General features: G+C 47.5%; 1 protein-coding gene and 1 long non-coding RNA gene across 6 annotated transcripts in view; one reads left to right on the top strand and one right to left on the bottom strand.

Annotated features, from left to right (window-relative positions):
* The window catches only part of ATXN7L1 (ataxin 7 like 1), a 249,654-nt gene that overhangs the window by 136,285 nt on the left and 85,602 nt on the right, over positions 1-27,767 (bottom strand). For 4 of the 5 annotated variants that reach the window (XM_047096905.1, XM_047096906.1, XM_047096907.1 and 1 more), the window contains exon 3: positions 25,809-25,913. In XM_047096905.1, the coding sequence (XP_046952861.1) occupies positions 25,809-25,913 (105 nt within the window). Of the gene's footprint in view, positions 1-429; positions 1,096-25,808; positions 25,914-27,767 lie in introns of those variants that run through there. The other variant, XM_047096916.1, reaches the window with a different exon arrangement.
* On the top strand, positions 24,291-25,115 carry LOC124524587 (uncharacterized). Its single transcript, XR_006965275.1, has 2 exons — positions 24,291-24,550; positions 24,931-25,115. It is a non-coding gene; the product is annotated as an uncharacterized LOC124524587 (long non-coding RNA).

Raw genomic sequence — 27,767 nt, 5'->3', positions numbered from 1 at the left:
GAGGAAACAGGCCCTGAGAAGACCTGTGATTTATTTACAACAGCACGACCAGCAGGTGGCAGAGTCTGAACATGAATTCCGGTTTTCATCCCAGTAAGAATTCACAATGGCACTCTCCTACATACTGGTCAAACATAATTTCTCCACTAGTCACACTGTTCCTAATTAAATGTCATGATCCAGTCAATATATACTTATTGAGACTGTGCTAGGCTCTGGGGGATGCAAAGACTGGGTCCCTTCCCTCTCACAGTATGGGGCCTGGTGGGGGAGATAAATATTAATCATATGGTCACACAATGAACATTTGTTTTTGAGGTAGAAGAGAGTGCTGACTTAGCTATGAAAACCAGACAACTCTTCCAGGAGGAAGTAATCATTAAGATGCATTCTGAAGAATGAGTCAGAGTTAGCTTCAAGAAGATGGGAAGAAAAAAAATCATACAGAGGAGGAAAAGCATGCGCAAAGGCCCAGTGGCAGCAGGACCCAATGTGTGCTGACATGCTGAAGGTCAGCTTGATTGGCATATAGAGTGAAAGGGGGCCTAGCAGAGGATGTGGTTCAGACCATGCAAAACTTTATAGCCACGATAATCATTTACTTTTAGCTTAAAAGCAATGGGAAGCCGTAAGTCAAGAGAATATGATTAACTTTACTTTTTGATTCTGACTTTTGTGCGTGGACTGGACTATAGGGGAGCAAGAGTGGAAGCAGGGAAAACAGCTGAAACGCTTTTGTACTTTTCCAGGTGAGAAGTGATGGCAGCTTGGACCAGGGTGGTGGTGGTGGAAATGGAGAGAAGAATCCCACAGCTGCCCTCTGCTCCGCTCAAGCCCGTTTTCTCCCTAAACTCTGTCACCAGAGTGTGCTCACGAATTTGCAGTACATGGGAGCTTGTCCATACTGCGGGGCTCTGCTGGAGTCTCCTCTTCCAAGAAGCCTTCTCCAGACAATGCCAGTCCTCCAAGAGCTTTCAGATGTTGTGTCTACCTTCCGCACTGCCCATTCTCACATCTGATTCTTCTCTATGGCTTGGCTGCTCTCTGGTCCATTTCTGGAGATGCCTCCATTTGTCTTGTTGTCTTGCTTTCTCCCTTTGGAAAGTAAATGCTTTGTTGGCATTTGCTGAATGGTATCAACAGGGCTCCTTTGGAAATTACATTTGTAAACGATTACTCACGCCAATTGCCTTATCTCTTTTTCCTAAATTAAACACTGGTTGCTTAAATCTGTCTTCATGATCTTGTTCTATCAAAACGCATGTCTCAATTTTTCTATAATTTCCTCTAAACTCTTTCCCACATTCCTCGTAGCAGAAAGCAGTTTCAGAGGGAACCGAGTGAGAGGGCGGGGTGGGGGCCGGAGTGTAATTAAACCGGGGCTGTCTGACCAGAATTCCCATACCTTTTAATGGGGTATTTGATTAATCCTTTCCACAGGCACCATTATTCATGCCTTGATGGAATCTCATTTTATAGCCCTTAATACATGGGCCCAATTTATCCACATCACATTGTATTCTAATACTTGTCATCCAAGTTATTAGCTATCTCCTTCTTGGTGTAAAATCATCAGCAGGTTTGATTAGCTTATTCCCTGGGGATGATAGGGGAGATAAGAACAGACACAGTACAATATGACCACCAACGGTTCTGCAGCTTAAGACTGCTAAACAGGATCCATTCACGCAGCCCGGGTGGCCAAAATAAACATGTACCCCCATGTGTGGTCTCTGTGTGGGACCCAGGAGCCAAAGCCACGAGGGGTCGACTGCTGCTGTGCCTAGCGGTACTGAGCCATCATCCCAACTGGGGTCGATTTAATAAAAAAGAGTGGGGCTCCCCTCTCCTGCTTCCTAACATGCCCTACCCCCTATTTATCTTTCCTGGAAGGCACAGCCCAGAAGCTCCCCTTTATTGCAGGACACCGCATCTGCCTGGAATTGCTCTTCTTTGCTTAGGGGGACCCGGGCAGGCCAGACGACCTAGACGATGCCATTGCTGTCAATGGCTCCTTCTCCAGCAGGAGCCCCTGCTTCCTCTTCTCTGGAACCAAACCTGAGCCTTGGGACTCACAGGTGACTTCAGTCCCTTGTAAGCAAAGTAGTCCTGGGCCTGAAGAGACCCCTACAGGAGAGTGGGCTCAAAGCCCACAGAGCTTCCAGTGCCCCTTCCTCTCCACAACCACCTCTCCTCAGTCCGATCAGGCAAATTTGCCACAGCGCCCTTCGGAGTCCTTTTTAAAGCTCCTGTCATCCTTTCCCAAAAGGTCCCGTATCAGTTATTCTTGTGCTTTTCTGGGCCTGGCAAGAGGAGGATGAAAGGAACGTGCTCTGTGGCGGCATGCCTCCTTCAAGAGGTGATGCCTCATTCCCTTCCCCTTGAGTGGGGGCCAGCTGGAGGGACTTGTTTCAGCATTCTGACTTCCTCGCTCTCAGGTTGTTGGCTCTGGGGGAAGTTAATTGCTAGGTGGCGAGCAGCCCTGTGGAGAGGCCTACTACGGCCAGGTGAGGGCGCCATCTTGGTAGAGACAAGCTTCGGCCCCAGCCAAGCCTTCAGATAACAGCGGCTCACAGATGACAGTTTGACCGCAACCTCGTGAGAGTCCCTGAGCCAGAACCACCCAGCTACACCACTCCAGGTCCATGACCCACGGAAACTGCGGAAACTGTGTAAGACAAGACATACTTGTGGTTTTAAGCTGCTGGATGTTGGGGTCATTTGTTACATAGCAATAGGTTACTTCTGCATTCTCTTCGGAGGAAGGTCTTAGCCCCTCTTACCCTTCAATTGCCTTCTTAGGTTCCATTTTGATCTCTTCTCTTTGTTCAGGGAGTCTTGTATCCCTGGGGCACCCTCTACTGACCTGTCCCTGGCCTCTACTGAGGGTCCTCACAGTCTCAAGGACTCTTTCCTGAAAAGAGGGGGGATGCATGGCTGCAGGGAGTGGGGGAGCTTCCCAGTGGCCTGGGTTTGGGAAGCCTAGCTCTTTGCCTGCCGTCCAAAGTAACATCTGGACTTAGCACAACTTTTTTGCAGAAAGCAGCCTTCCTCAGCCCATGAAACTCCCTCTGTGTTTCTGAATCCCGTGGGCCTAATGACTTCAGTCAGGCCGACAGCCAGCATGAAAAGACTTCGCAAGGAACTTGTTCCCTTTTGTATCATATGCTCATCTCCTGTACCCTTTTTGCTCATCTGCAGTTTCTGGAAAAGATCATGTCTCGTTTCAGCTTTGCAGTTAAGCACCTCTGACACTAAGTAGAGATTCCCAAAGTGGATGGAGGTACAATCTGGCTTAAGTGTTGCAAGAGTACCACCCTCTCCCACCCTCCTGGAGTGGGTGCATCCTGCCAGCAGAGACCACAATTAAGAAGAAGGTGGTGATCTGATTCTCACATCTCTCATAATTATACAAGGAGCAAAATGTAGTTTTCTTTTTCTTTCTTTTCCTTTTAATGTTTATTTATTGTTGAGAGCGAGAGACGGAGTGCACGTGGGCAGGGAAGGGGCAGAGAGCAAGGGAGACACAGAATCTAAAGCGGGCTCCAGGCTCTGAGCTGTCAGTACAGAGCTCGAACTCAGGATGCCAGCCTCGAACTCAGGAACCGCAAGATCATGACCTGAGCTGAAGTCGGACACTTAACCAACTGAGCCACCCAGGCGCCCCCAAAATGTAGTTTTCAATTAAAAGGTTGCTTTTCTATCTGATCAAATCCTGGTAATTTTTACAAAATCTATTTTAGTTACCCAGGGCGAGGTCAGACAACTACAGATGTTAGTCTCTTGGAAGTCTTGAAACAGGTGAAAGTACAGCCCCGGGCCAACAGCATCAGCATCATCCAGAGGCTTTGTGAAAATGCACATTCCCAGGTCCCACTCCAGATCCATCGAATCAGAAACTCTGAGGGAGAGGCCCAGCAGTCTGTGTTTTAACAAGCCCCGGAACAATTCTGATGCATGGCTCAAGGTTGAGTATCACTGACATAAAGGATTAAATATCTAAATTATTGATTCCTTCATTCATAAGACATTGACTGAGTGACTATTTGCCAGACACTCTGGGACAACAAAGAGGATTTATAAGGAACTCCTTCTTTAAGCAGCTCACAGTCTTCCCTTCTCTTGCTATATGACCACACTTGAAAAGAAAGCAGGAATTTGAAGACACCAATCCAAGGAATGGAAATCATTCTTTACATGTAACTCTTTTCTTTTTTTTATTTATTTTTTTTATTTTTTATTTAAAAAAAATTTTTTTTTTCAACATTTATTTATTTTTGGGACAGAGAGACAGAGCATGAACGGGGGAGGGGCAGAGAGAGAGGGAGACACAGAATCCGAAACAGGCTCCAGGCTCTGAGCCATCAGCCCAGAGCCCGACGCGGGGCTCGAACTCACGGACCGCGAGATCGTGACCTGGCTGAAGTCGGACGCTTAACCGACTGCGCCACCCAGGCGCCCCCATGTAACTCTTTTCAATGGACAAGAGGTATACGAAAATCGTCCCTGCCGCCTCCCCCCCCCAAGGAATGATCATACTCTCAAAATCGTAACTTTTCCGAAGTAAGTAAATGTGTGTATTTAATATATCATGCACAGCTGGCTCAGCCTTTTAAGCTTAAAAAAAAAAAAAAAAGATGATGTGATTTCGCCATGAATGAAATACAGAATTACCTTAAAGATTCACTTAGATTCGCACCTGTCTTTTATAAACAAACTCATCTGTCGTTTCGTCCTCTTGATGAAGTAAGAGTTTCTGTAAATCTACATAAGTCATAACAGCTAAGATGTTCTGTGTGCTTCCTCTGGCTAGGCTTGGGGATATTTCTACATTTGATCTTCTCCTGACCTTATAAAGTAGATGCAGCAAACAAACGCAGTCAGTAGAAGAACAGAGGCCGAACGAGGCAGGAAATAGGCCTGGACCCATCCCTTAACCTCACGCCAATTACCTTCCTGTGCTGTACTCCCAGCCCCGTTAGGTCATTTTGTTGCTCATTAAAACTACTGGTTAAATGGGAAAACATAAAGGGAAATACCACCCTCCCCTAATAGATTTCTAGTATGAAACCACTGGGTCAAGTTCAATAGAGGGATTTATTTTTAAATGTGAAAGGTCATGCTGGATTTCTCCTTCAGTACCATAGATAATTAGGAGCTGGCCATAAAGCCTTTATGGTGGCCTGCGAGAAATCTGCTGCACGCTCAATAGATCCAGCTTTGAGAAAATGCTCCACATTTGCTCTTTTCTCAGGGTGCCCCAGTGATGGTCAATGACTCACTGCAACACTATCAGGGCAGATGATTTTCCTGTGGTTAGCAATGAACTTGAGTTAATCCAGCCAAGCCCGGGCTCTTGTGACTGTAGCTGCCCAGTTAATCCGGCAGCCACGGGGGTGAAGGGGGTGACTGATGACCATAGACGACATCAAAGCTGTCTGGCAGGACCAACAACACACTCAGACCCTGGCATGGGCACCAGGCCTGCCCTGGCTAGCAGAGTTCATCCGCCACATAGGACTATCCTTCATTTACACGGGCGTCACAGGTCACCCACGTTTTGGCAAGCGAGAGGCATCAGGAGGCCACATCCGCTTACTGCATCCTTGCAAATCACCTGGTGACTTCAGTTATACACCACCAGGGAAATGGAAAGTCCACGTGGGCCGTGTCGAAGGGTATTTTTCAAGCCATATACAGAGCATGCAACTTGAGGTGACCTGAAATGCATCCGCCTTTCCCACTGGCCTTCTGTCATCAAGGCTTTTTAGAACACAGAGCCCAACCCCTATCTATTTCTAATTCAGGGGTGCTTGCTGGCTTCTGCCGAGACACCGATTTGATTGGTGGCATTCTGTGGAGCTAGAGACATAAGAAGGTGAGCTCACAAATGTATGATTCATTTCAGGATTCTGAAATGAGAAACGCACCTATCAGTGGCACACCGGTGGCTGGGAGATTCTGAGAAAGCATTTCATGCATATAAATGGGACACCCGATGAAAAAATTTGCTCGTGGTGACAATCCCGGAGCCAGGGACCACCCCACTGTGCTCTCCACCCTCGTGGAGTGACGGCTCTGCGGGAAACCGCGGGGATTAGACGTTCCCGCGTTTGGACACCCATATGCCGCCTCATTTATCTACCTGTGACAGGGACAGTGCTGGAAGAGAATCAAAAGATGACAAATTGCTTCTGGTTTTAAAGGAGCTGTTCAGGCTGGGTGTATGCCCAGGGGGAACCGGTTCTCATGCCAGGAGCCATCACTCCATCCCGTCATAAGGCCACATTTTGGCAAACACCAGCCAGCAGATGACTGCTGTCTCCTTTCACCGGTGGATTTAAAGACACTTGCTCTGAAAGCCTGAAATCCAGTCATTCTGAAGCATGTGCAACAGAGAGCGGTCCTGCCCACACACTGCAGTGAGGCAGGATGGCAGGCGTTAGACAGGAATTCCAGATGAGAGGGATTTTTCCCATGTTGAGGCAGACAGATAACAGGGGAAGGATTCTGTAGGATTCCAGAGCAGAGATACAGTATCAGTAAATGACGCTGGGAAAGACAGACTTGTGTGAGATAAACGGACAAAAATTTCTAGGATGCCGGCCACTGGAATCTGCTTTTGTGGATACAGCTGGTGGTCCAGCCAACGCTGGCTCTCGTCTGGCTGTGACTCTTCTTCTTTCCAGCCGATGCTGCCTCTCTGGGAATGACCATGCAATCCACGGCCAACACACTCAGTCCTCTGGAGGTGAACTTTCCTCAGCCAATCCAGTTTGTGTTTCTTCTCCGCCATAGGCTGGTGTTTGCAGGGCTGGAGAAGCCCTCACTGCTTATGTAGAGAGATGTCGGGCGCTCTTGTCAGCGTTACACTCGTGTTTACTCATTTTAGCTTCCTGACCACCTCTAAGACAGGTACCGATATCATCCTCATCTTGTAGATGAGAAAACTGAGGCATGGAGAGCTTGAGGGATGGGCTGATGGGGAGCAGAGCCATAAGTACACCAAGGCAGCTTGGCTCCAGGGTCTGGCTTGTGCCTAACCCCTGTGGTGCTTCCCTAATCCAGTCCTCTTTCAAATATAGCAGCTGAACCTCACCACATGGGCACTGATTTGCCTAGGTCCTCCTCCTGCCCCAGGCCCAACCCTCTAGAAGTCAGCGGACAGCCGGAGCTGGAGCCCAGAGCCTGCAATGTGAAGAGACAGAGGCTCATCTCCAGTTCCTTATTTGTTGCTAAATTCAGGCCAGACGTTCCAACGTTTATTTTGTGCGTGTTGGTTTTGAACATTCCACCATGTTGCCCCAGACTGCTTCAGAGATGGTCTCTGTGTTCTCCTCTCTCAGACAAGCACCTGGCCCTCTCCCTCATACCTCTCCTGTCTCGGGCAAGGCGCCTGCTGCCAGGGACTGACGTTCCCTGCCTCGCCTCATCATGCATTTCAGCTAAAAACTCCTTTTTCCACATGGCAGCAAGGCATATTTATAGCACAAGTCACATGCCAAGGCGTGTTCAAGTTATTCATTTCTAAGAATAACCATGGAGCAGAACCACCATGGCCATTCCACAGAGGGGCAAAGAGAGGCGGGAGGTCACAGCAAGGTTGCAAAGGAGTCCTAAATTGCCAGGTCTCTTGAGCCACTTATATACAATTCTCTTTCCAGATTGCTTCCTCCCATCTTCCTGTTTAACAGACTTATCTGAGGCCTGGGAATGAGAGATGTTATCGAGATCAAATTGTATTGTATCTGCGTCTATAATCCAGCTCTCAGAATACTAACAAGCAACTCTAAGCTCTGGTGGCAGGAACGTCAATGCTCAGCTTTCTGCCAAACCCCATTCTCATTAGTAGGTTTACACGCATGAAACACATACTTGGAGTTTCTGGCCCGCACAATTCTCTCAGCACTGGTTGTCACTAATCAGAATGCTGAACGGATTTATTCTCATGCAGAACACAACCAAACGCCTACGGCGGCTGCTAAAATGACCGTAACTTTGTCCTGATGGAATCTGCTGGCCAGGAAATGAAAGGGTGGATCATGACCCAGAAGCCGACTGAATACTATTCCTTCAGAATCAGAACTGGTAAGACTGTGTTTCAAATGGTTATTACAGAAAGCTTGGACCCCATGTGAGGCAGACACGACAAAGCCGGACGATGTGCTGGTTGCCTCTAGGTCTGGGATTAGAGACGGTAAAGGTTAGAAGTTGCATAAAAGTACACCTGCCTCCAATATTTTGCTGCTGCTGTGCATTTACCCCTCCCCCCCGCCCCGGGGTCTCTGTTCATGGAGAATGCACTGAGCTCACATTCAGGAGTCCTGAGTACTAATCCCAGCTCTGCCCCTATCCGTCAGCGACCCTAGGAAAGTCGCCGAACTTCTCTGAGCTTCCAAATCTGGGAAGCCAGCCTCTATCAGTCGTTATCATGGTGAAAATGAACAAGCTACTAGTGAGTGCTTCGTAAAGGGCAAGATGCCGTAGAAATCGAAGATATTTCTATAGATATACGATCACCCTCAAAAGGCCGGAGTGAGAACAGAAGCCTCTAATCTCTGTATTCAAAGGAAACATCTTAGAGAGATGCTGCTGATAAGTGGCATTTGGAGTGGCCACAGAAGGCGGTCTATGTGACATCACTCAAAAGGAGGCCAAGGGGTGCTCTTCTCCTTGTTCGCCCTCCTCCTTATGTTCTCCTCTGAGTCCTGTCTCACCATTCAATGTAAAGCTTGACACATATTGGGTACTCATAACCGTGAGACAAATCAAGGAATCCCACTCTAAGGATTTTAATCCCTAATGCAGAAAATTCCCATGGGGGAAGGAAAGGGGCTCAGGGGGTAGTTTCTGGAAGCCTGACTCTATGGTGACCAGCCGACTCAGACCCAGGGGACTTCCCAAGACAAGCTGTTCACTTTACCAAGTGTCATACTTGAGTATTCATTTTGCCTCCTCCCAGAGGGCAGGGAATAAGGAAGTCTGGAGGGAGGCATGTGTGTCTCTGAGTTCCTAAAGAGTAGATCCCTAGAGATTTATCGTCTTAACATTCCCCCAGCACCCCCCCACCCCTTTGCCCCCATTAGCTGCAATTTCCCTAGCTGACACCACCTTCTCACTGTCAGGAATCCGACAGAATCACATCCCTTCTATTTTTCCGGCATCAGATTATCACCTTTAAGATATTTCCCTGAGTCCTGTCAGTGGCTTCCTGCCACCAGCTAAATCTTCTACCAAACAACCCGAGGCATGTGGTACAAATCGGTAGGATGAGAACTCGGAATTGTCCGAAGTGCTCTGTGCAGGATTCACCAGGACACATGTGGATTGAGGGCTGACTGGTGCACAGAGCAGGGAAATTGTACTTGGGCTAGTGAGGAGTTGCGATCAGTGGGGATTTCCCCTTTAAAAACTTATAGCGAACGCCTGCCCGAGACCATTCAATATTCATAAATGGAAAGCAGAGATGGTGTTTCTGTTCCGCCAAGAGCAATAGCTATTTATCACAGCAAATGACTGAAATGGTTGTACGTACAATGCTTTACTCGGTGCTGTAAATTATGGTATATACAGAAGATTAAACTTAAGCCTAATGCTACCCTTGAGCCTCAACAGCTGAGTCCTATAAATGGCTACCCGTTAAGAAGAGAGAATCTTTTTCCTGGTTACTATTTAAAAGTGTATCTCTATTAAAAGCTTGTCTTAAACATAAATTACCAGGAAACCTGCCCCTGGCCCCAGGCAGGCTCCTTCTTGGGCACTGACTCATGGTGTCACATCTACATGACACAGTGACAGGCCTGAGACTTGAAGCATGTGCTGTGCCGACCTCCAGAGGGAAGGCAGAGCCGACAGAGGCAAGAGGGACTCACAGTGCGCAGAATGAGCGTTCATTCTGGGCTCTGCCAGACCTTAAAGCCATAAGGAGACTTTCCAAATTCGAATGATCCTGAATCCCAAACCACTCCAAAGAGAGTATTTCTTCTGCTATCTGCCGTTCTGTGAGGTATCATGGAACCCTGACCGAGGGCTGAGGCCCCTATCTTCCTAGCTAAATTTTATTCTCCAAGCACTTGTTACTCCAATGTGGTCTGTGTGCCAAAAGCACCAGCATATTACCCGGAGGCATATCAGAAATATAGACATACTTGAATCCAGAATCTGCATTTTAGCAATTTAGCATTTTGCAAACCCCTGGGGGATTCATATGCACATTAAAGTTCGAGAATCAAGGGATAAGTAAGCAGGTGTCAGCAGGGAGAAGCCCCTTCATTTTCTCACTGAAAATCATTACACATGACGAACAGGATTTATGGGAACAGGCCGTAGCAGTAGAGCATGGGATTCTGCATTCTCTTTTATCCAATGCCACTTCAGAACATTTTCAGGAACTTGAGAGACAGATTCTTTCTTTCTTTTCTTTTCCTCCTTTTTCTTTTCTTTTTTTTTTTTTTTGAGATTTTAGAGGGATTTGTACAAAAATAGTTAAACTACAATTTAAAAGAATTTGTTTTTGAGATAGATTTTTACAAACTGGAAATGAACATGTCACTCTGAACTTGACAGATGTCCAAAAACACCCCAGGGTGTAAAACAGAGTGAATTAGCAAAAAATTCATGCTTTACAAATCAATCGGGGTACCTCTAATCCCCCTGTGAGTCAGTAGGCTGAGAATGCATGGCAACGTTGTGGGCCATGATTTCAACTCTTTATTGTCATTACCAGTTGACTTAAGAGAAAAGTGTGCAAAAGTGTTTGTGCTGCTTGAGGACACAGAAATCCTGGAAAACCATAGCCTTTCTTGGAAGACAAATTACTGTTTAGTATGCATATTAAAAACTTAATGGCAATCGCCAAATAAGATTAAAAAATAGATTTATATATAGATAGATGTAGAAATAAAATCTATTGTGGTCAAACTAGCAAATGAAAAATGGAGAGAAGGTTAAGAAAACTTTGTCAACTTAATGGAGGACAGGTAAAGAGAACAAATAAGCAAACAAAAATCAAGGCAATCAGAAACTCAAAAGATAGAAATAAGTCCAAATATATAAAGTAATCACAATAAACGTAAATGGATAAAACTCACCTATTAAAAGACACTATCAGATTGGACTTTTACAAAAGCTAGCTATATGCTGTTTACAAGAGAGCTGTCCAAGACAAGATGACAAAGAAAAGTTGAAAATAAAAGACTGGAGAGATAAGGTAAATACATATTGACCAAAAGAAAACTGGGTAGGAGAGTTAATCAGATACAATTGGACTTAAGGGAAAAGTTAATAGGATGAAGATTCCACCACAAAAAAGCCATGTGTCATAAACCTACAGGTATCCAACAGTGAAGCCTCAATACTGTTGATCAAAAGCCGTCCAAGTTCCAGGAGAGACTGACACACTTACAACCATCATAGGAGACTTAAAACCCCTTTCTCAGAAATTACAGACCAAAAGGACAAAAATGGCAAGGATACACAAGATCTGAACAACAAAATAATAAATATGTGGAACCTTGCACACAAAAGAGAGATTAAATAAATCTTCTAATCACCTAGGAAACATTTTTAAAAAATGGTCACATGCTAACTAGTTACAAAGGAAATATCGCTAAGTTATAAAATGGGTAACTGATAGCTAATGTTCTCTGGCCATCATAAACTAAGCCAAAAATCAAAAAATAAAACAACGGTAAGGCCTCCCCTACTACTCTTTGCATCTGAAAACTAAAGCCGCACTCCTAAACTGTGGCTGTGTGATTTTTTTTTCCCCTATGTGTGGCCTAGGCGCTATGGGACCAGGTTAACTTACATAACATTTGTCAAGGGCTACCACCAGACACAGGAAACTCCCTAAGCCATGATAGCTTCATTGTTTTGTGCTTGGAACTAAAGTATAAACCAAAGGGAAGGTGAGGTACCTGAGTCCCAGGAGGAACGAAAGAGGGATGTGCATGGGTCTGTTATGACCCAGTGGTGCAGCACCAGGAGCGGCTACTGGCTCATTCCCAGGCCGTGCCCTGTTGGCCGCACCATACACCCATCTCTTTCTGCTCACTGATGCTGGCTGGCTGGAGACTGGCCTGGACATGCTGCTGGCACCTGGGAAGGGGTGCTATTCTGCTGACGTGGAGTCTTACAATGAATAGTGTTCTGGAATAAACACTGCAGGTGACAGTTTGTACGAGGCCTTCTGGTTGCTTTTTCACAGGGCCAACCACTTCTGAAAAATGGTCAGGGAATACTGCCTATGAGACACACAGGAAAAAATACAGGTCCATTTATCCTGTGGGGAGGAACACACTTCCCCCCCAGGAATCCCTCAAAATAAAACCCAAACCAGACAGATGGTCCTCCCCCTGGACTGTGCTGCCAACCCAATACGATTCCAGTGCTGGTTGACTAATGAAACAAATATTAGAGAGAAAAACACCAAACAACGGAAAATGGATGGAAGGCAGGATCAGGGTAATGTGGATCAAATCGAATTAATGACAGGTCTGTAAGCTCTGCGGGGGAGTGGGGGTGGGAGGCGGAAAGAGAGACGAGAAAAGAGAGGAGACGTGGCTCTTCTGCCTGTGTCGGGGGCACCTGTCGCGGTTGAAGCAGCACGGTGGTTTCCTGGCTCACAAACATTAGGGCAGCTCTCAGGGGCATCCCCCCCCCCACCTCTGGACCTCCCTGCTGGTCTCCCAGGCCCTTGTGGCAAACACCACCTCCCTTCAGAGAGTAGCAGAGGCAAAGGTCTGTCAGAGGGATGGAGGTGCCCCACCTACAAAACCCCAGAGGGTCGCAGTGGTGAGGATCTGACAGGGCAGCTGGGAAAGCAGAATAAGAATTTGGAAGTGCTGCCATTCTTCTTCTTCTTCTTCTTCTTCTTTTTAAATGTTTTTATTTATTTTTGAGAGAGACAGAGAGAGAGAGCGTGAGCAGGGGAGGGGCAGAGAGAGGGAGACACAGAATCCGAAGCAGGCTCCAGGCTCCGAGCTGAGAGCACAGTTGTCATGAGGAGCTCGAACCCACGAACCACAAGATCATGACCGAAGCTGAAGCTGGACGCTCAACCGACTGAGCCACCCAGGCGCCCTTAAGAGCTGCCATTCTTAAACACACTGGTCACCTGACTCCTATGTACCTGCAGATAGTGCCGTCAAGATGACACCCAGAGTTGACGGTAATGCGGGTCACTGAGTGAGGGGGCCAGTCTGGGCTGGCGTCAGCGCGACCCTACTGATGCCGGGGGTGCAGCGCGCTCCTGCTGGAGGCAGGCACTTGTTGCACAGGGTAACGCGTGGGGTGGGGAAGGCCACTTAGGGCGATGAGCAGGAACCATAGGCACAACCCGAACGAAGCCACAGGCACCTCTGTAGGAGACTCAGGAATCTGAAGAACTAATTCCTGGGGGAGAAAAGCAAAGCATCTGTGATGCTAGTAAGCAAACCTGCCCCAGGGTCAGTCAGAAACCAAACCTGGGACAGAAATCTGTAGCTGCGGTTTTGTAAAACAAAGGCTATGGTTGCTTTCTCTGGGAAGAAAGGTTCTTCATTCCATGTGCAGCAGGATTCATCCCAGTGAAGTTGTTGGCTCAGCCTCTCATCATTCATTACCCCCAGTCTACATGCTCCCCCAGACCCATTTATTTCCCACGCGGCTCCTGCACTGCCTAACTGGCATACTTTTCCAAACAGCCCAGCTCTGTGCAAGACCATGGGGAAAGTCCGCCACAAACCATCCGCTGTAGCAGTTCCTCTGTTCTAGGACACTGTTAATTGTTAAGAAGTCAAATCAGTTTAACAGCACTTTTTTCCAGAGGAGGGGAGAAGAAATCTGCCATAGTAAATGTGCACACGATGGGGAGAACCACTTTGATTTTAGAAGCAATAGGGCTGGGGGTGCCTGGGTGGCTCAGTCAGTTAAGCATCAGACTTCGGCTCAGATCATGATGTCATGGTCCGTGAGTCCAAGCCCCGTGTTGGGCCCTGTGCTGACATCTCAGAGCCTGGAGCCTGCTTCGGATTCTGTGTCTCTTTCTCTCTCTGCCCCTCTTCTGCTCACGCTCTGTCTCTCAAAAATAAATAAACGTTAAAATAAGTAAATCAATGTTTAAATAAATAAATAAACATTTTTAAAATTTTTTTTTTCAACGTTTATTTATTTTTGAGACAGAGAGAGACAGAGCATGAACAGGGGAGGGGCAGAGAGAGGGAGACACAGAATCCGAAACAGGCTCCAGGCTCCGAGCCATCAGCCCAGAGCCTGACGCGGGGCTCGAACTCACGGACCGCGAGATCGTGACCTGGCTGAAGTCGGACGCCTAACCGACTGCGCCACCCAGGCGCCCCTAAATAAATAAACATTTTAAGAAAAGCAATAGAGCTTGGAACCTTCTTTAAAGTCCCTGAGGTGAACCTATACATGGGCTCCTCGTATGGGATGCTCTGGGAGGTAACTGACTCTCAGTGACCCCAGCAAAACACTAAGGAGAATCAACTCCTTGAGAGAGGAGGCCCTTCTGAAAGGACAACTGTTCAGCAGGGGTCCAGCTTAGATAGGAGCTGGGCCCCAGCATCAGGGTGTGAGATGAAAATTATGTATAATCACCACACCCTTGAATGCCCTTCTGTTCATAAAGTACAGTGCACATGGCTGTGTGTGTGTGTGTGTGTGTGTGTGTGTGTGTGTAGGGGGGCGGGGAGTGGACTCTCTCTCTGTGGCCAGTTTTTCCTCCAGGTTTCTCTGCTCCAGCTCGGGATGAAGTGGAATTGTGTCTGGGGCCACATTTTTTGAAACAAAAGTGCATGATGATGATGATTACTACCCAGTGCCTGTGGCTGACTTCTGATAAATTAAGAGTGATGAGACTCCACAATGAAAGAGATGCTTCTGGTCTTTACTCCAAGACCTCAGAGCACATTAATCCGCTAACAGCTGCTGTGAGCCTCCGGAAGGGATCTGGGTGCCGTGCTGCCTGTGCATACGCGGTCACCCCAAACTCTAGCGCTCGGAGTGCTGGTTCTCTGCTTCGGGGAGGAAATGCTGCTTGGGAAATCCTGCTCTCCTCATGGCTCAGGATGGGGAGAATTGCAAAGCGACCTTTTGAATCAGTGCTGGCAACATTCTTTCCTTGGATTTAAATAAAGCGATGACTGTTCCCCTAATTTTCCTCGGTTGATACAGCTCTCAGGAATGGAATGGTGTAGCCAGTGATGAGTCAGAAGCCGGGGGTCACGTTACAGGGACAGCCCTCCAGAAATCAGCTGTGGTCAGGGATCAAAGCGGCAGCCTCCCAAGCGCTCAACGAGGAAGGTCGTTTCCCCCGTTGCAGCCTCTCCAACTGTATCTGAACAGAGACAGTCTTTCTCTTTCAAGGATTGGAATCTGCTACATGAATATACTCGTTTACAGGTGGAATTTGGCTTCTTCACAAACAGCAAGCCGATTTTCCTTCATTGTTTGCTTCCTCCCTCCTTTCTCACAAGAGTCATTTTTTAAGAAGTATACTGAGGGGCGTGTGGGTGGCTCAGTCGGTCAAGTGCCTTACTTTGGCTCAGGTCATGGCCTTGCGGTTCATGGGTTCGAGCCCCTCATCAGGCTCTGTGTTGACAGCTCAGAACCTGGAGCCTGCTTCAGATTCTCTGTCTCCCCCTCTCTCTGTCCCTGCCCTGCTCACGCTCTGTCTCTCTCAAAAATAAATAAATATTAAAAAAAAGTATATTGAGCACCAACTGTATATTCAGCGCTCATTATTAACACAGAGATGTGAGTGTGACGATAGGGTTCCTGGCTTCTTGAAACTACCTCTAGTCTGGGGTGTGTGTGTGTGTGTGTGTGTGTGTGTGTGTATGTATGTAAGAGAGAGAGAGAGAGAGAAATGGGACAGACAAGTCAACAAGCATTTGTAGCAGCCATCACGTATGCTAATATTGGTGAAGTGGAGGGTGCACTCCTTCCTTCTACCTGGCTGTGTAGCAAGTCAGGAAATGTGCTCTGTGCTGGGACTCAGGGATGCAGAAGACTCGACATCTAGTGTTCGCAGGTGACCCTGATGCACGGTGATCAATCCCACAGAACGCAGGGCTGCCGGGGACAGAGGGACCAGCTGACGATTTGGGTGGGAGGCAGCTGAGCTCAGCACAAGTGTAGACGAAACACTTAGGGCAGCGTCAGCCTAAAAAGAGGTCTATCAGTGATGTAAAAACGAAGTCACCTGCACTTGGAAAAAAATCTCAAGACACAACTAAGATGGCTATTGTCAAGGTCACTAACAGCCTATGATGGCAAATCTAGCAGCTGCTTCTCTTTTCTCCGCTCACTCAACCTCTTGGCATTTGAAAGAAACGCTACGAAACGCTTTCTTGTCTTGACTTCCATGTCGTCATCCTCTGCTGCTTTTCCGGCCAGATCACTGGCCAAATCCCCTGCTAACTAATCCTAAATGTTGACCTCTCTCTTTTCTAATTCAGCCCATCATCAAACTCTGTCAGCTCCATTTCCAGAACGGACCTCAAGTTTATCCTTTTCTGTCTATCTGCACAGCTCTGCATTTGTCCCTAGGAGGTTTCCCAGGCTCCAAGCAGCCAAAGTGATCTTCTAAAAATACCAACCAGATTATGTCTTTCGCTCACTCAGTGCCCTCAGTGTCTTCTCACAGAACCCAAAATAAAACCCGCACTCTGCACTCTGGCTTCCAAGGCCCCATCGTTCTGTCCCCACTCACCTCTCCTGCTGTGCTCTCTGCTGGGACATGCTTCATATGACTTGATTGCATTGTTGTTTATGTCATTTAACCTAGCAGAACGTAAGCTTCTGGAAAGCCATGCCCTCGTTTGTGCTGGCCACCACTGCACCTGCAGCACCAGAACAACGCCTGCCATGTTGTAGGTGCTTCGTACATATGTTCCAAATAAATGAATGAGTCAAAGCCACGGGGCTCTGAAGAAGGGAATCCATAAGACTCAGCCTTCAAGAAACAGGCTTCGATGAGATTGCAAGTAGAAGGGCTTTTTTTTTTTTTCAATTAAAGATGAATTCAATAATCCCAAGGTTATGAAGATCCTATTGATTTAGCTTGAAATTTGAGCTGAACCATTACATCTGCTGTTCTAAAAAAAATTTTTTTTAATGTTTATCATTTATTTTTGAGAGGGAGAGACAGAGTATGAGCAGGGGAGGGGCAGACAGAGAGGGAGACACAGAATCTGAAGCAGGCTCCAGGCTCTGAGCTGTCAGCACAGAGCCTGACATGGGGCTTGAACTCATGAGCCATGAGATCATGACCTGAGCTGAAGTTGGATGCTTAACCGACTGAGCCACCCAGGCGCCCCACATCTGCTGTTTATTTATTCACATTTCTACTTAATTCACAGAAACATGCAAAAAGGGAATTTCAGTGGATTTAGACGAAATCACCTGTTGGTGCAGCTTGTGGATCTGCTCATGTGTTGGAGATAAAGGAGAACGTAGCAGGCAGAACTAATGGGGATACCCTCTCCACCTCCTCCACAAGCTCCCTCCTTTTCACTTGTTGATATGTAAAGGTCTATTCAAATGTTGCGGCTGAGGCTCTAAACACACTCACCATAGCTGATTTATTTCTCCCTTCTTTGGTCCCTCAATATTGTGCCCAAGTTCTTCACCTATGCCAGTAAGCAGACAAGGTCAGCAACGTACGTGAGAAAGATGGGGCTCAGCTGCCTGAGAGCACCTGCCATTTTGTGTGCAGTGTCCCACAGGGGACAACAACGACCTTTCTGTATCCCGGTCTAGTTACAGGGTTGCGGGGAGTTCGAGACCCAAAACATTCAATCCCTACAGTGGTTAAAGTGACTTGAGTCAGACAGAGGTTGGAACCCTGGTTCTGCCACTTACATTAGGCTGATCTTAGGCAAATGTCTCAAATCCTCTGAATTTCCCTTTCCTTTGGTGTGTGATGGGGATAATATGACCACGGACCTTAGGGTGGTGGGAGGATTAACTAACACATAATAGGGCTCAGCACGATAATAAGGCTAGCTCATAATAAGTGTTTACTATGTGTATTAGCTCTGTTATCATTGTTGTTACTGGTACTGTTGTTTTCCACTGGCAAAGGACCAAGAAAAGTCGGGGTTTGGGACCAGGTCAACCTGCTCTGTTCCAGACCTGGCATTAACTGTAACTTGAGCAGTTGCAAGTGCAAAATATAAACATCTGAAGTGGTGCAAAACGTAGTCCTACTTTGTTGTAGATTCTCTCAGATGTAATGCTTGACTTAAGATATAGCCCATTTGTTAATCAGTCCGTCCGTCATTCTTTCCATGGGGATCTCTGTAGGATCTATTATAGGGATTTCCTCAGGACCTGTTGCGCGATCCACACTTTACCAGGGATGATGGAAAGATGAAATAGGAAGAAACAATGACAGATACTGTTTCTGATCATAAGGAGCGCAAAAGACCTATCAGTCTAGGAGTTAATTCTGGATCGGGGGTACAGTCATCAAATTAAAGTTAAAAAAGGATCCTACTAACAAAATAAAGTTTGCACAGATTCACATGCTCTAGCCAAACCTTATTGATTAGTGCTGTCAGACTTGACAAAGAAGATGTTCGACGACAACCATTTCCTTTAAGTATTTCATACTTCTCTGGTGTAAATAATCCACTCTCATAAAAGGCAACGAACAATAATAACAAACGGAAATTTAATCTCCACAAACAAATCCGAGTGAATTGACACCGAAACCCAAACAGCTGTGCAGGGGCAATCGACACCTTCAGAAAGGAAGTCCTGCAGGGTAATTAGCTGGAGATGATCCCCCAGGAGCCCAGGGGGCACTGACACTCAGAGGGACTGGCCTTCTCTATGGCTCAGAAGCACAAATGGTTTGTTTCCTCCTCAACTAGGGGTCACCTGGAGATAGACAAAATAAAAAGAACGATTGCAGGAAACCCTGGAACCTCATTAATGAGACTCCCACGTGTCGTGCTGCCGGGCTGTGCTGCTCTCGGTACCCAGCTGACACTGGCATCTGGATGCGTGTGGAAGGAATGGAGGTGAGTCGCTGTCACTCATTCATTTTCCCGCTCAGCCTCTCTGCCTTGGCTCACAGTTCATTAAATTCTACTGCATCACCATCAACATGCAAAACAGCGACTTGAAGGGCATTCAAAAATATAATCAGGAAAGGGAATAAAAAGCCCTCTCTGAGAAAGAGGGGAAAAATTAATCCTCTTCTATTGAATGACATCTAGGTTCTTTGGTTCTAATACACTTTTTTTTAAAGTGGCGGCGACATCCAGGGATTATCTCTGTCTGATGAATGGAGTGTGGGGCTGCATGGCTCTCTGCTTGGAGAACAAGCACCAAATGTGGCCAAGAGAATTTGAAGGATCTGTGTGTATCACGAACACGCTATTTCTTTTGCCTTTTTTCTCCTTTTCTGATTTTGAGGTGGGAAAAACTGCAGCTTATGGGTCTATAAGATAGCTTGTTTTATGCTTTGCATATGAACGTGATGGGAAATTGTCCTGGTGACCAGCTCCGTGGAAGCTGAAATAGTAAACTTTCTACATGCTGCCGTGTGTGTGCTTTCACAGTAGTTATTTCTGGGCTTCATGTGTGTGTGCGCACACACTCATTTTAATGTGGAGAAGAATTTAAATATAGAAAAGCACAGAATACGCTATGACACATGGAGGTGTTATCTTTTATGGCAGTAGTTTTCAACTGGGGGCAATTTTGCCCCTCAGGGGACACCGGCAATGGTTGGAGACAGTTTTGGTTGTCATGACCGAGGGCAGGGGCAGCTACTGGCATCTAGGAAGATCGAGGCCAGGAGAACGGTTCAGCACCCTGCACAGCACAGCACAGAGCATTATCCAGGCCCCAATGGGAACAGTGTTGCTGGACAGTAGGACATTATGCAACCATATTAGGACATAAGGAGAGAAAATAAATCATCCTCCTTTCATTTGGACAAATCCTACAACTTCCTAAATGTTCAACCCAATTGCAAAACTACAACTTAAACCTATTATTCTTCTCTTTGATTGCAATATTCCTAATTGTTAGGGGTATGCAACTACTAAATGTGATAAAAATATTTTTTCCATGGGAGGCACCTTGCACCTCGTTTTGAGCTTATATACATGCCTGTGCACACTGATGAGACCCCTACACACACACGCACACCTGCACGCATATACCACACACACAGAATGGTCTTTCTGGAAAAATGGCAGCAGTGCTCTCTCTGGGATGAGGGTGGGACCCACAGCAGCACTGACATAAGAGGAAGAGTCACACGCATCACCTTCCTACTCTGCTTTCATCACAAGTGAGGACCCTTGGGACAAGATTTCATTACAAAGCTCTGCAGCTCATCATTTGGTTAATGACAGCATAATTTTTTTCTTTTTTCTTTTTTAAAAAAATGCTTATTTATTTTGAGAGAGAGAGACACAGCATGTGTGCATGTTCGAGCAGGGGAGGGGCAGAGAGAGAGAGAGACAGAGACAGAGACAGAGAATCCCAAGAAGGCTTGATCCCACGGACCATAAGATCATGACCTGAGTTGAAATCAAGAGTCAGACGCTTAACCATCTGAGCCACCTAGGTGCCCCAGCTTTTTTCTTTTCTTTTTTCTCTTTTTCTTATTATTTTTTAAATGTTCATTTATTTTTGAGAGAGTACAAGTGGGGGAGGGGCAGAGAAAGAGGGAGACAGAAGATCTGAAGTGGGCTCTGTGCTGACAGCAGAGAGCCCAACATGAGGCTCAAACTCAAGAATGGCGAGATCAGGACCTGAGCCGTGGTCAGACGCGTAACTCCGAGCCACTCAGGTGCCCCCCGACTTTTCTCTTTGTAACCAAACTTTGTTTCACAATTGTACTAAGTATTTTCCAAATGCAAATTCTTTTCATCATTACAACAACCTTGCGAGGTAAACCACTCTACTCATTTTAAGAATAAGGAAACTGAAGCACAGTTTGGGCAGGGCAAAGTAACCTGCCCAAGGTCACACAGTTAATAAACGGTTGTGCTGGAACTTGATTCCAAGCAGACTTATTCCAGAGAGGCTATTCCCAACCATGAGGCAGTCACATCATGGCAGCATATTAAGCTACACCTTGGGCTGGACAGCTGTGAGGACAGGGATGCCTGCTGAGTGGGATTAGGGCTCCCAAGGTGAGGCTTTTTGTTTCCATTTCCCTCTTTCTGTGACTATCCCTAAATAACCTCATCAACTCACCTAAGGGGCTTCAGAAACAAAGCTATCCCTCAAAATCCTAGATCTTCTGAGCAGGGGGTTAAAAAGCATCTAAAGGACCCTTGCATGGACTCAGGAAGTAGACTTCAAGGGGCCACACAGGTGGGGTGGCTCAGAAGGTGGCCCCCAAAGAGGCTTCGCCTCTAGGCCAAGCACAGGGCCTTTTATACCTGGGACATCAGCGTGGGGCCCAAAGTGAGGAGCGACGGGAATGCAGAGAGTCCTGGCAGTGGGGATTCTGTACAGCCACGTGACCAGAGCAGGATGGACCCTGGCAGGGGCCCCAGAGAGGTACTGGGAGCTTCGCGGCATTTCCAAAGGAGCTGACACTGGGGCCTCATGTGCATGTAAACCATATCTATAAAGCCAGACCCTTGGGACTCCTGGCAATGTAATCATCTCCAGGCTGACAATTCTTGTCTTCAAGAGTATGTGAAGCTGAAGATGAATCACAGGCCAGCAACTGTAGGCTGACCTCAGCGTGCACGCCCCCAGAGACGGGGCAAGACATGAAGACAGGACGCATCTGACCGAATCGGTTTTCCCATTTTTCATAAGAAACATTCAACTTAATAAGAAATAGCCATACTTTATTGATGATAATAGCTCCCCTTTCTTTGTTTCCTTCCCATGTGCCAGAAAACTCTACTATATCTCTGTTCTTCATTGTAACTCTGCGAGGCAGGAACTGTCACTTTCATTTTACAGGAAAATGATGCTCAGAAAGGTCATGCAATTAGCCCAAGGTTACACAGAGAGTAAATGTTAGTCAAGATTCTAACCCGGGTCTGTTTGACTACAAAATTCATGATTTTTCCACTATGGCTTTCAATGTTTCACATTACCATCAACCTTCAAAGTCCCCCAGAGCCAAATGCCTAAATACACGTGTGTATTTTTTCAATTTCACTTAAATACCCAGGGCACTGAGACCTTGCATATTGCCATTCACCCATCTCCCTGTATATGCCAGGATCCATAAAACCCAGGAGCTGAATCACACGTACTGAGAATGAGTAAGTTTCTAAGAGAACATATCGTCCAGTCCTGTGTCATTTAAAACGTGACAAGTCCAGGGCCTCAGGGCCAGGCAGGGCTGAACTGGGCTTTGTTCCCGGGCATACTGGCCCCAGGGTTATGTCTCTCCCTGCACCATAGCTCTGCTTCCTGGGGTCAGGCCGGTGATGATGAACTCATTTCTGGGGGCTGGCTGGGAACACAGGGCTAAAAATGCACGTCCCTGGTCCTGGAAGGATCCGAGAAGTCAGCAGATGTGCTGACACAGTCCACAGATAACTGAAGTGCACGGCAGAAGGTGAGACGTGGCACAGGACAACAGAAGTCTATGGATACTAAGAGGGATGAATCACGTCCAACTGGGGGCAATGGGGAACGAGGCCATGCAGGAAGAGGGAGGAAATGAACCCGGGCTCTGGGTGTATTTGCAAACCAGTTATTGTGCACCAGTGACTCCGTGAGGCAGACAAGGTGGAAAGACAGAGGCAACCTGCCCAAGGTCACACAGTTAACGTGAATTGCTTTGTCTGCCTCCCACCCCACGTCCTCTCCATCACAACAAACTGCAAAGGCTGTTCTATGGAAGCCCTGGCAGGTTGGGAGTCAGGAGAGGCCGGGTAGGTGGGGTTCGAGCCCCTATACAAAGTTCAACCCCAGTGGTCTGCTTTGCATACATATCTATAGATCAGGGGTTCTTCATGAGATTCCTTTTGGAAAAAAAATCTCTGCTGCTAATAAAATAGAGTTTGAAGACCCGTACTCTCATGTGCCACGCGGTGATTGAATGGGGTGGGTCTTGGAGGGGGCAGGGCAGGGAGGGCATGCAGACAGGCAGTGAGGGCTGCAGGCTAAGCCAGCAGACTATGTACTTCCCTCCCTCTGGAGTGATGCTGCCTGCATTCCTAATCAGGCTCTACACCTGCCTAGCTCTGAGACCTCAGGCAGGGTGCTCCTGAGCCTTGGCATCCTCACGTTCGAAACAGGGATCATACTGGTACCTCTTCGTAGGGCCGTTGAGAGGATTACATACTCAAAGATAGGGAAAGTGCACAGCACAGTACCTGGCATTTAGCACAGTGTCATTCTTATTAACTTGTTGAAGAGAGCAAGGCTAGTCATAGGAGATAAAACAGCACGAAAAGAAATATCATTAAAGCATAGAAAGAATTCTCAGGGAAACTAAGAAATCCTCACTGCCCCCAAAGAATTGCTGTGGTTCTGAGCTCTGCCTTGCATTCTCTTGGTTGTGATAAATATGGGCTGTGAATCAACAGGACACACACCTGAAAGACAAGGGAGGTTTTGAGGCCTCCATCTGCTGAGTTGTGGTTGTGTTCCCATCACTACTTGTCAGCTGGTTCAGCAAGAAGCCCAATGGAGTCTGGGCTTCGAGTGATGGGCTCAGTCACCCCAAACCCCCAGACTAATTGTCACTGCTCAGAGGAAATAGCCACGAAACCGTTGGCCATCCCCCTAAGCTCGACTTGGCTCCTTAACCCAAAGGCCTAGCACCGAGGGAGGCATGTGGGTCAGCAGAGCCAAGCCCTAGAGGCTGCCTTCACTGGCTAGTTGAGGCCTTCCTTGCCTTGGGCAGAATTCTGCAGGGCATAGTGGGGTCCGAGGTCCCTTTCTGGTTCCTTCCATCAAAGACTCTGCCAGTGGATTAAGTTCCCAGGGAAGGTTTTGATGGCTTATGGGATTTTCGTCTGTCTTGTTCGCAGGCATATCCCAGTGCCCACAACAGCAGCACATCCCTGTGAATGAAGGAATGCCCATCACATTCGGGGTGATCTAGCCTCTGCATCATCCGTCATGAGACCAACAGAAGCAATCGGCCACACAGATTCCACGGTGATTCACTGAGCCACTAGCTGTGTGGGATCTTCCTGCCGCTGCTCTGCTTTCGATTCCCCCACCTGTCACCTTAGCTGGTGGCACCACCTCTCGGTCTCTGACAGTTTCCTGTCGGAAAGGTTTGACCTTTTCTCTCTCTTCTTGGAGGAAGGGAGGGTCATTTGCTACAGAGCACTGAGCAAGAAGGTCAGCTCGTGCCGAGCACACAACTTGCTCCTTTCATGCTCACTCAGCCAGAAATGAAAATGTTAGAGTTAGAAGCACCCGTGGAAATCACTCCTCATGGAAGAGAAGAGGAAATTCAAGCCCCAAGACCTTCAGCAAGTAGCTCAAGCTCACAGAGCTGGCTGCAGACACGTCAGGAGACTTGGCCTCTGAAAACAGAGCTCTCTGTATGGCACTTTAAGTAGGGGACTCTCTCTGCCTTGTGTAGGTAAGAAAGTCTTGCAGAGGGCCCCTAAATCCTGGATTCTCTTTGTGTATTAACAACAGAAAATATGGCCACTATATATACACACACACTGATAGATTATATGTATTTAGACATGCATATATCATATACATGTATACATATTCATAGATGATATTGGAATACATAAAAGTTATTCTAAAGGCCCAAATACATTTACTGAAGAGCTCAGACAAGCAACTCCCTTTATTTTAAACCTATTTATTACAGAATAGTGATAACTGAAGGGGTGGGGGAAAGTCAGAAATTCTGAGTGTGAGAAAGGGGGAGACGCCTCATTTACAAAAGCATGCTCAATAGTATTACTGCTTTGATTTTTTTTTTTTTTTTTTTTTTTTTTTTAGGCACAACATGTAACGTGCTTTGAGATGTAACAGTAAAAGAGGGCACTGCGACATTACGTTCATCAAAAGGGAGTCCGGCTTAAATAAAAAGGTTGGGAAATAACCATTCTGGAATTCACAACATATCACAGCTTTGGAAATCATCTGGTCCAACGTCCCATGTAAATTAAAGATAAGGAAACTTCCATCCAGAGAGGTTAAGTAACTGCCTGCCTAAGGTCAGCAGCTGCTTGTGCATTCCTGAGGGGGTGGGCAGGCGGACTTTCTCTGCTGTAGGCACCCGCACGGAAGGGGGTCTAGGGTTCGCTGCTGACCTACTGAAGGGAATTTGTGAGACCAAGGATGTAACGATACAGAGGGAAAACAGGTTCCCACACACAAACAGAGAGCATTCTTGGAGAAAGAGAAACTAAACCTGAGGCTTTAAGTACCAGGCGTTTATTTCCCTGGGGCAGGGCCCCGACAGCCCCACACTGGGCTGCCCTCGGCTCCAGCCCCTCCTCCCGTGAACCCCGGGAGACCCGGTCTGGCCCTCTCTGCCAGTGGGACACGGTGTCAGGCTGCAGGAGCAATTCCTCAAGGCCCTGCTCCTCCCTTCCTTTGGTCACCTTCGGAGGCCACCGAAAGGCTGGGCGGATGGCTCCCGCGGGCTTCCATTTCCCTAAATGGGTTGCAGGGTTTCTCTCACTTGGTCTGACAGGCCTGAGCGTTTCCGAAGAAGTACGGCGGCTCCTAAGACAGCTCCCCTGTGAGCAGAGGCAGGGCCGCAGGAAGAGCTTACCCGGCGCCCCGGCCTAAAGCAGACACGGGGCCAACCCCGCGTGGGAGCCGCAGGGGCGCGGCCGCGAACGCGTCGCGGGGCGCGGGGGTCCACTTACCGCAGTGCGCCTGGAAAACCTGCGGCTTGACGGCCTGATTGCAGGCGCCGCACACTACGAGATAGAAGTCGTCATGTGCTGGATAATGGCCAAATAAGTGCATATCTGTGGGGGAAATGAAAACAGGGTTTTTTTGAAAAAGCAATTAAGTCTCAGAGGGTGCACAGTTTCCTCTTGCAATTTCCTCCGGGGCAGCTTTTCAAAGGAGACGGGCAGCAAGGCGATGATCTTTACGGAAGGGAACGGGGTTAGTCCTGACGCAGCTCCCGGCACCCGCAGGAGCTGCCGCCTCGCGGACTCCCTGCTCATCGTAGCCCGGGGGTCGGACCGCGATAACCCCGCGTGTTAGAGGTGCTGCGAGGCTGCGAGTCCCATCTGCGGGGGGTGTTACCTTGTCCTGACACAGGGCCAAGTGTTAGCCGGCCCCCGATGGGGTGCTGGTTATTTTAGGATGGGGGGCTCCCCCAGATCCATTCCTGCCCGAAGCAGAGGTCACTTGGGTGAGGTGCCTGTTTCCCCATAACCTTTGACCCCAAGACAAAAGGAAGCCTGAAAACAAGGGCCATCATTATCTGTTACTCATCCGACCGATATCTACCAAAGGCCTACGTGTGCCAGGCACTGTGCCACGGGCGTGGGTAGTTGATGAACACCAATGAGCCCTGCTCTCCTGGAGCTTATGTGGCAGAAGAGAGAAATGTAAAGCAAATAATCACACGAGCCATCATTTGGTTATAACTGAGGGACTAAGATGTAGGGAGGAGTCCCATGAGAGCATGGGGGCCCAACCTGGCCAGAGGCATTGCAGAGGCTTCCCTGAGGAGGTGGGGGGGTGGTATTTTGGCTGAGAGCTCAGGTTGGGGGTAAACAAAGGGCCAGAGGAGGGGGGGGGGCGGGGGTAAAGTCCAAGTCAGTCAAGGCAGGAAGTTCTGTGTGTCTAAGGAGCCTCTCAGCTGAACAGGAGGACAAGGGGGAGAGCACAGAAGCTGTAAGCCTTATGGACCAAGTAAGGGTTTTGAACCTGATTTTAAAAACAAGGGAAGCTGAGACGCCTGACTGGCTCAGTCAGTTAAGTGTCAGACTTCAGCTCAGGTCATAATCTCATGGTTGGTGGGTTTGAGCCCCACATCAGGCTCTGTGCTGACAGTTCAGAGCCTGGAGCCTCCTTCAGAGTCTGTGTGTGTGTGTCTCTCTGCTCCTCCCCTGCTCATCCTGTTTCTCTCTCTCTCAAAAAATAAACATTAAAAAAAAAAAAAAAACAAATGACGGAAGCTACTGAAGGTTTTTTTAATTACTTTTTTAATGTTTATTTATTTTTGAGAGAGAGAGAGAGAGAGAGAGAGAGAGACAGAGTGTGAGTGGGGAGGGGCAGACAGAGAGAAACACACACACAGAATCCAAAGCAGGTACCAGGCTCCAAGCTGTCAGCACAGAGCCCAATGTGGGGCTTGAACTCATGGACTATGAGATCATGACCTGAGCTGAAGTCAGATGCTTAACTGAGCCACCCAGGCACCCCATGAGGGTTTCTTTCTTTTTCTTTCTTTCTTTCTTTCTTTCTTTCTTTCTTTCTTTCTTTCTTTCTCTCTCTCTCTCTCTCTCTCTCTCTCTCTCTCTCTCTCTCTCTTTCTTTCTCAGAGAGAGAGAGAGAGAAAGCTCAAGCAGGGAATGGGCAAAGAGAGAGACAGAGAATCCCAAGCAGGCATGGGATGAAGCCTGAGCATGAAGCCTGACATGGGGCTCGATCCCACAACCCTGGGAGCATGACCTGAGTTGTGACCTGAAATCAAGAGCTGGATGCTTAACTGAATTGAGCCACCCAAGAGCCCCAGCCACTGAAGGTTTTTTTAAGCAAAAAAGTGACACGATCTGCTATTCAGTGTTAAAAAATCAGTTATATGGCCTAAGACACATGAACGTGTATGACCACACAAAAACTTGTACACACATGTTCATAGT

Source organism: Lynx rufus, unplaced genomic scaffold (assembly GCF_022079265.1).
Source record: "Lynx rufus isolate CCGP_SWC_20201006 ecotype Redwood Valley unplaced genomic scaffold, mLynRuf1.p SCAF_4, whole genome shotgun sequence".
Lineage (NCBI taxonomy): Eukaryota > Metazoa > Chordata > Mammalia > Carnivora > Felidae > Lynx > Lynx rufus.
The sequence above is the reverse complement of the archived record's forward strand: the minus strand, read 5'-3'. Positions and strand labels throughout refer to the sequence as shown.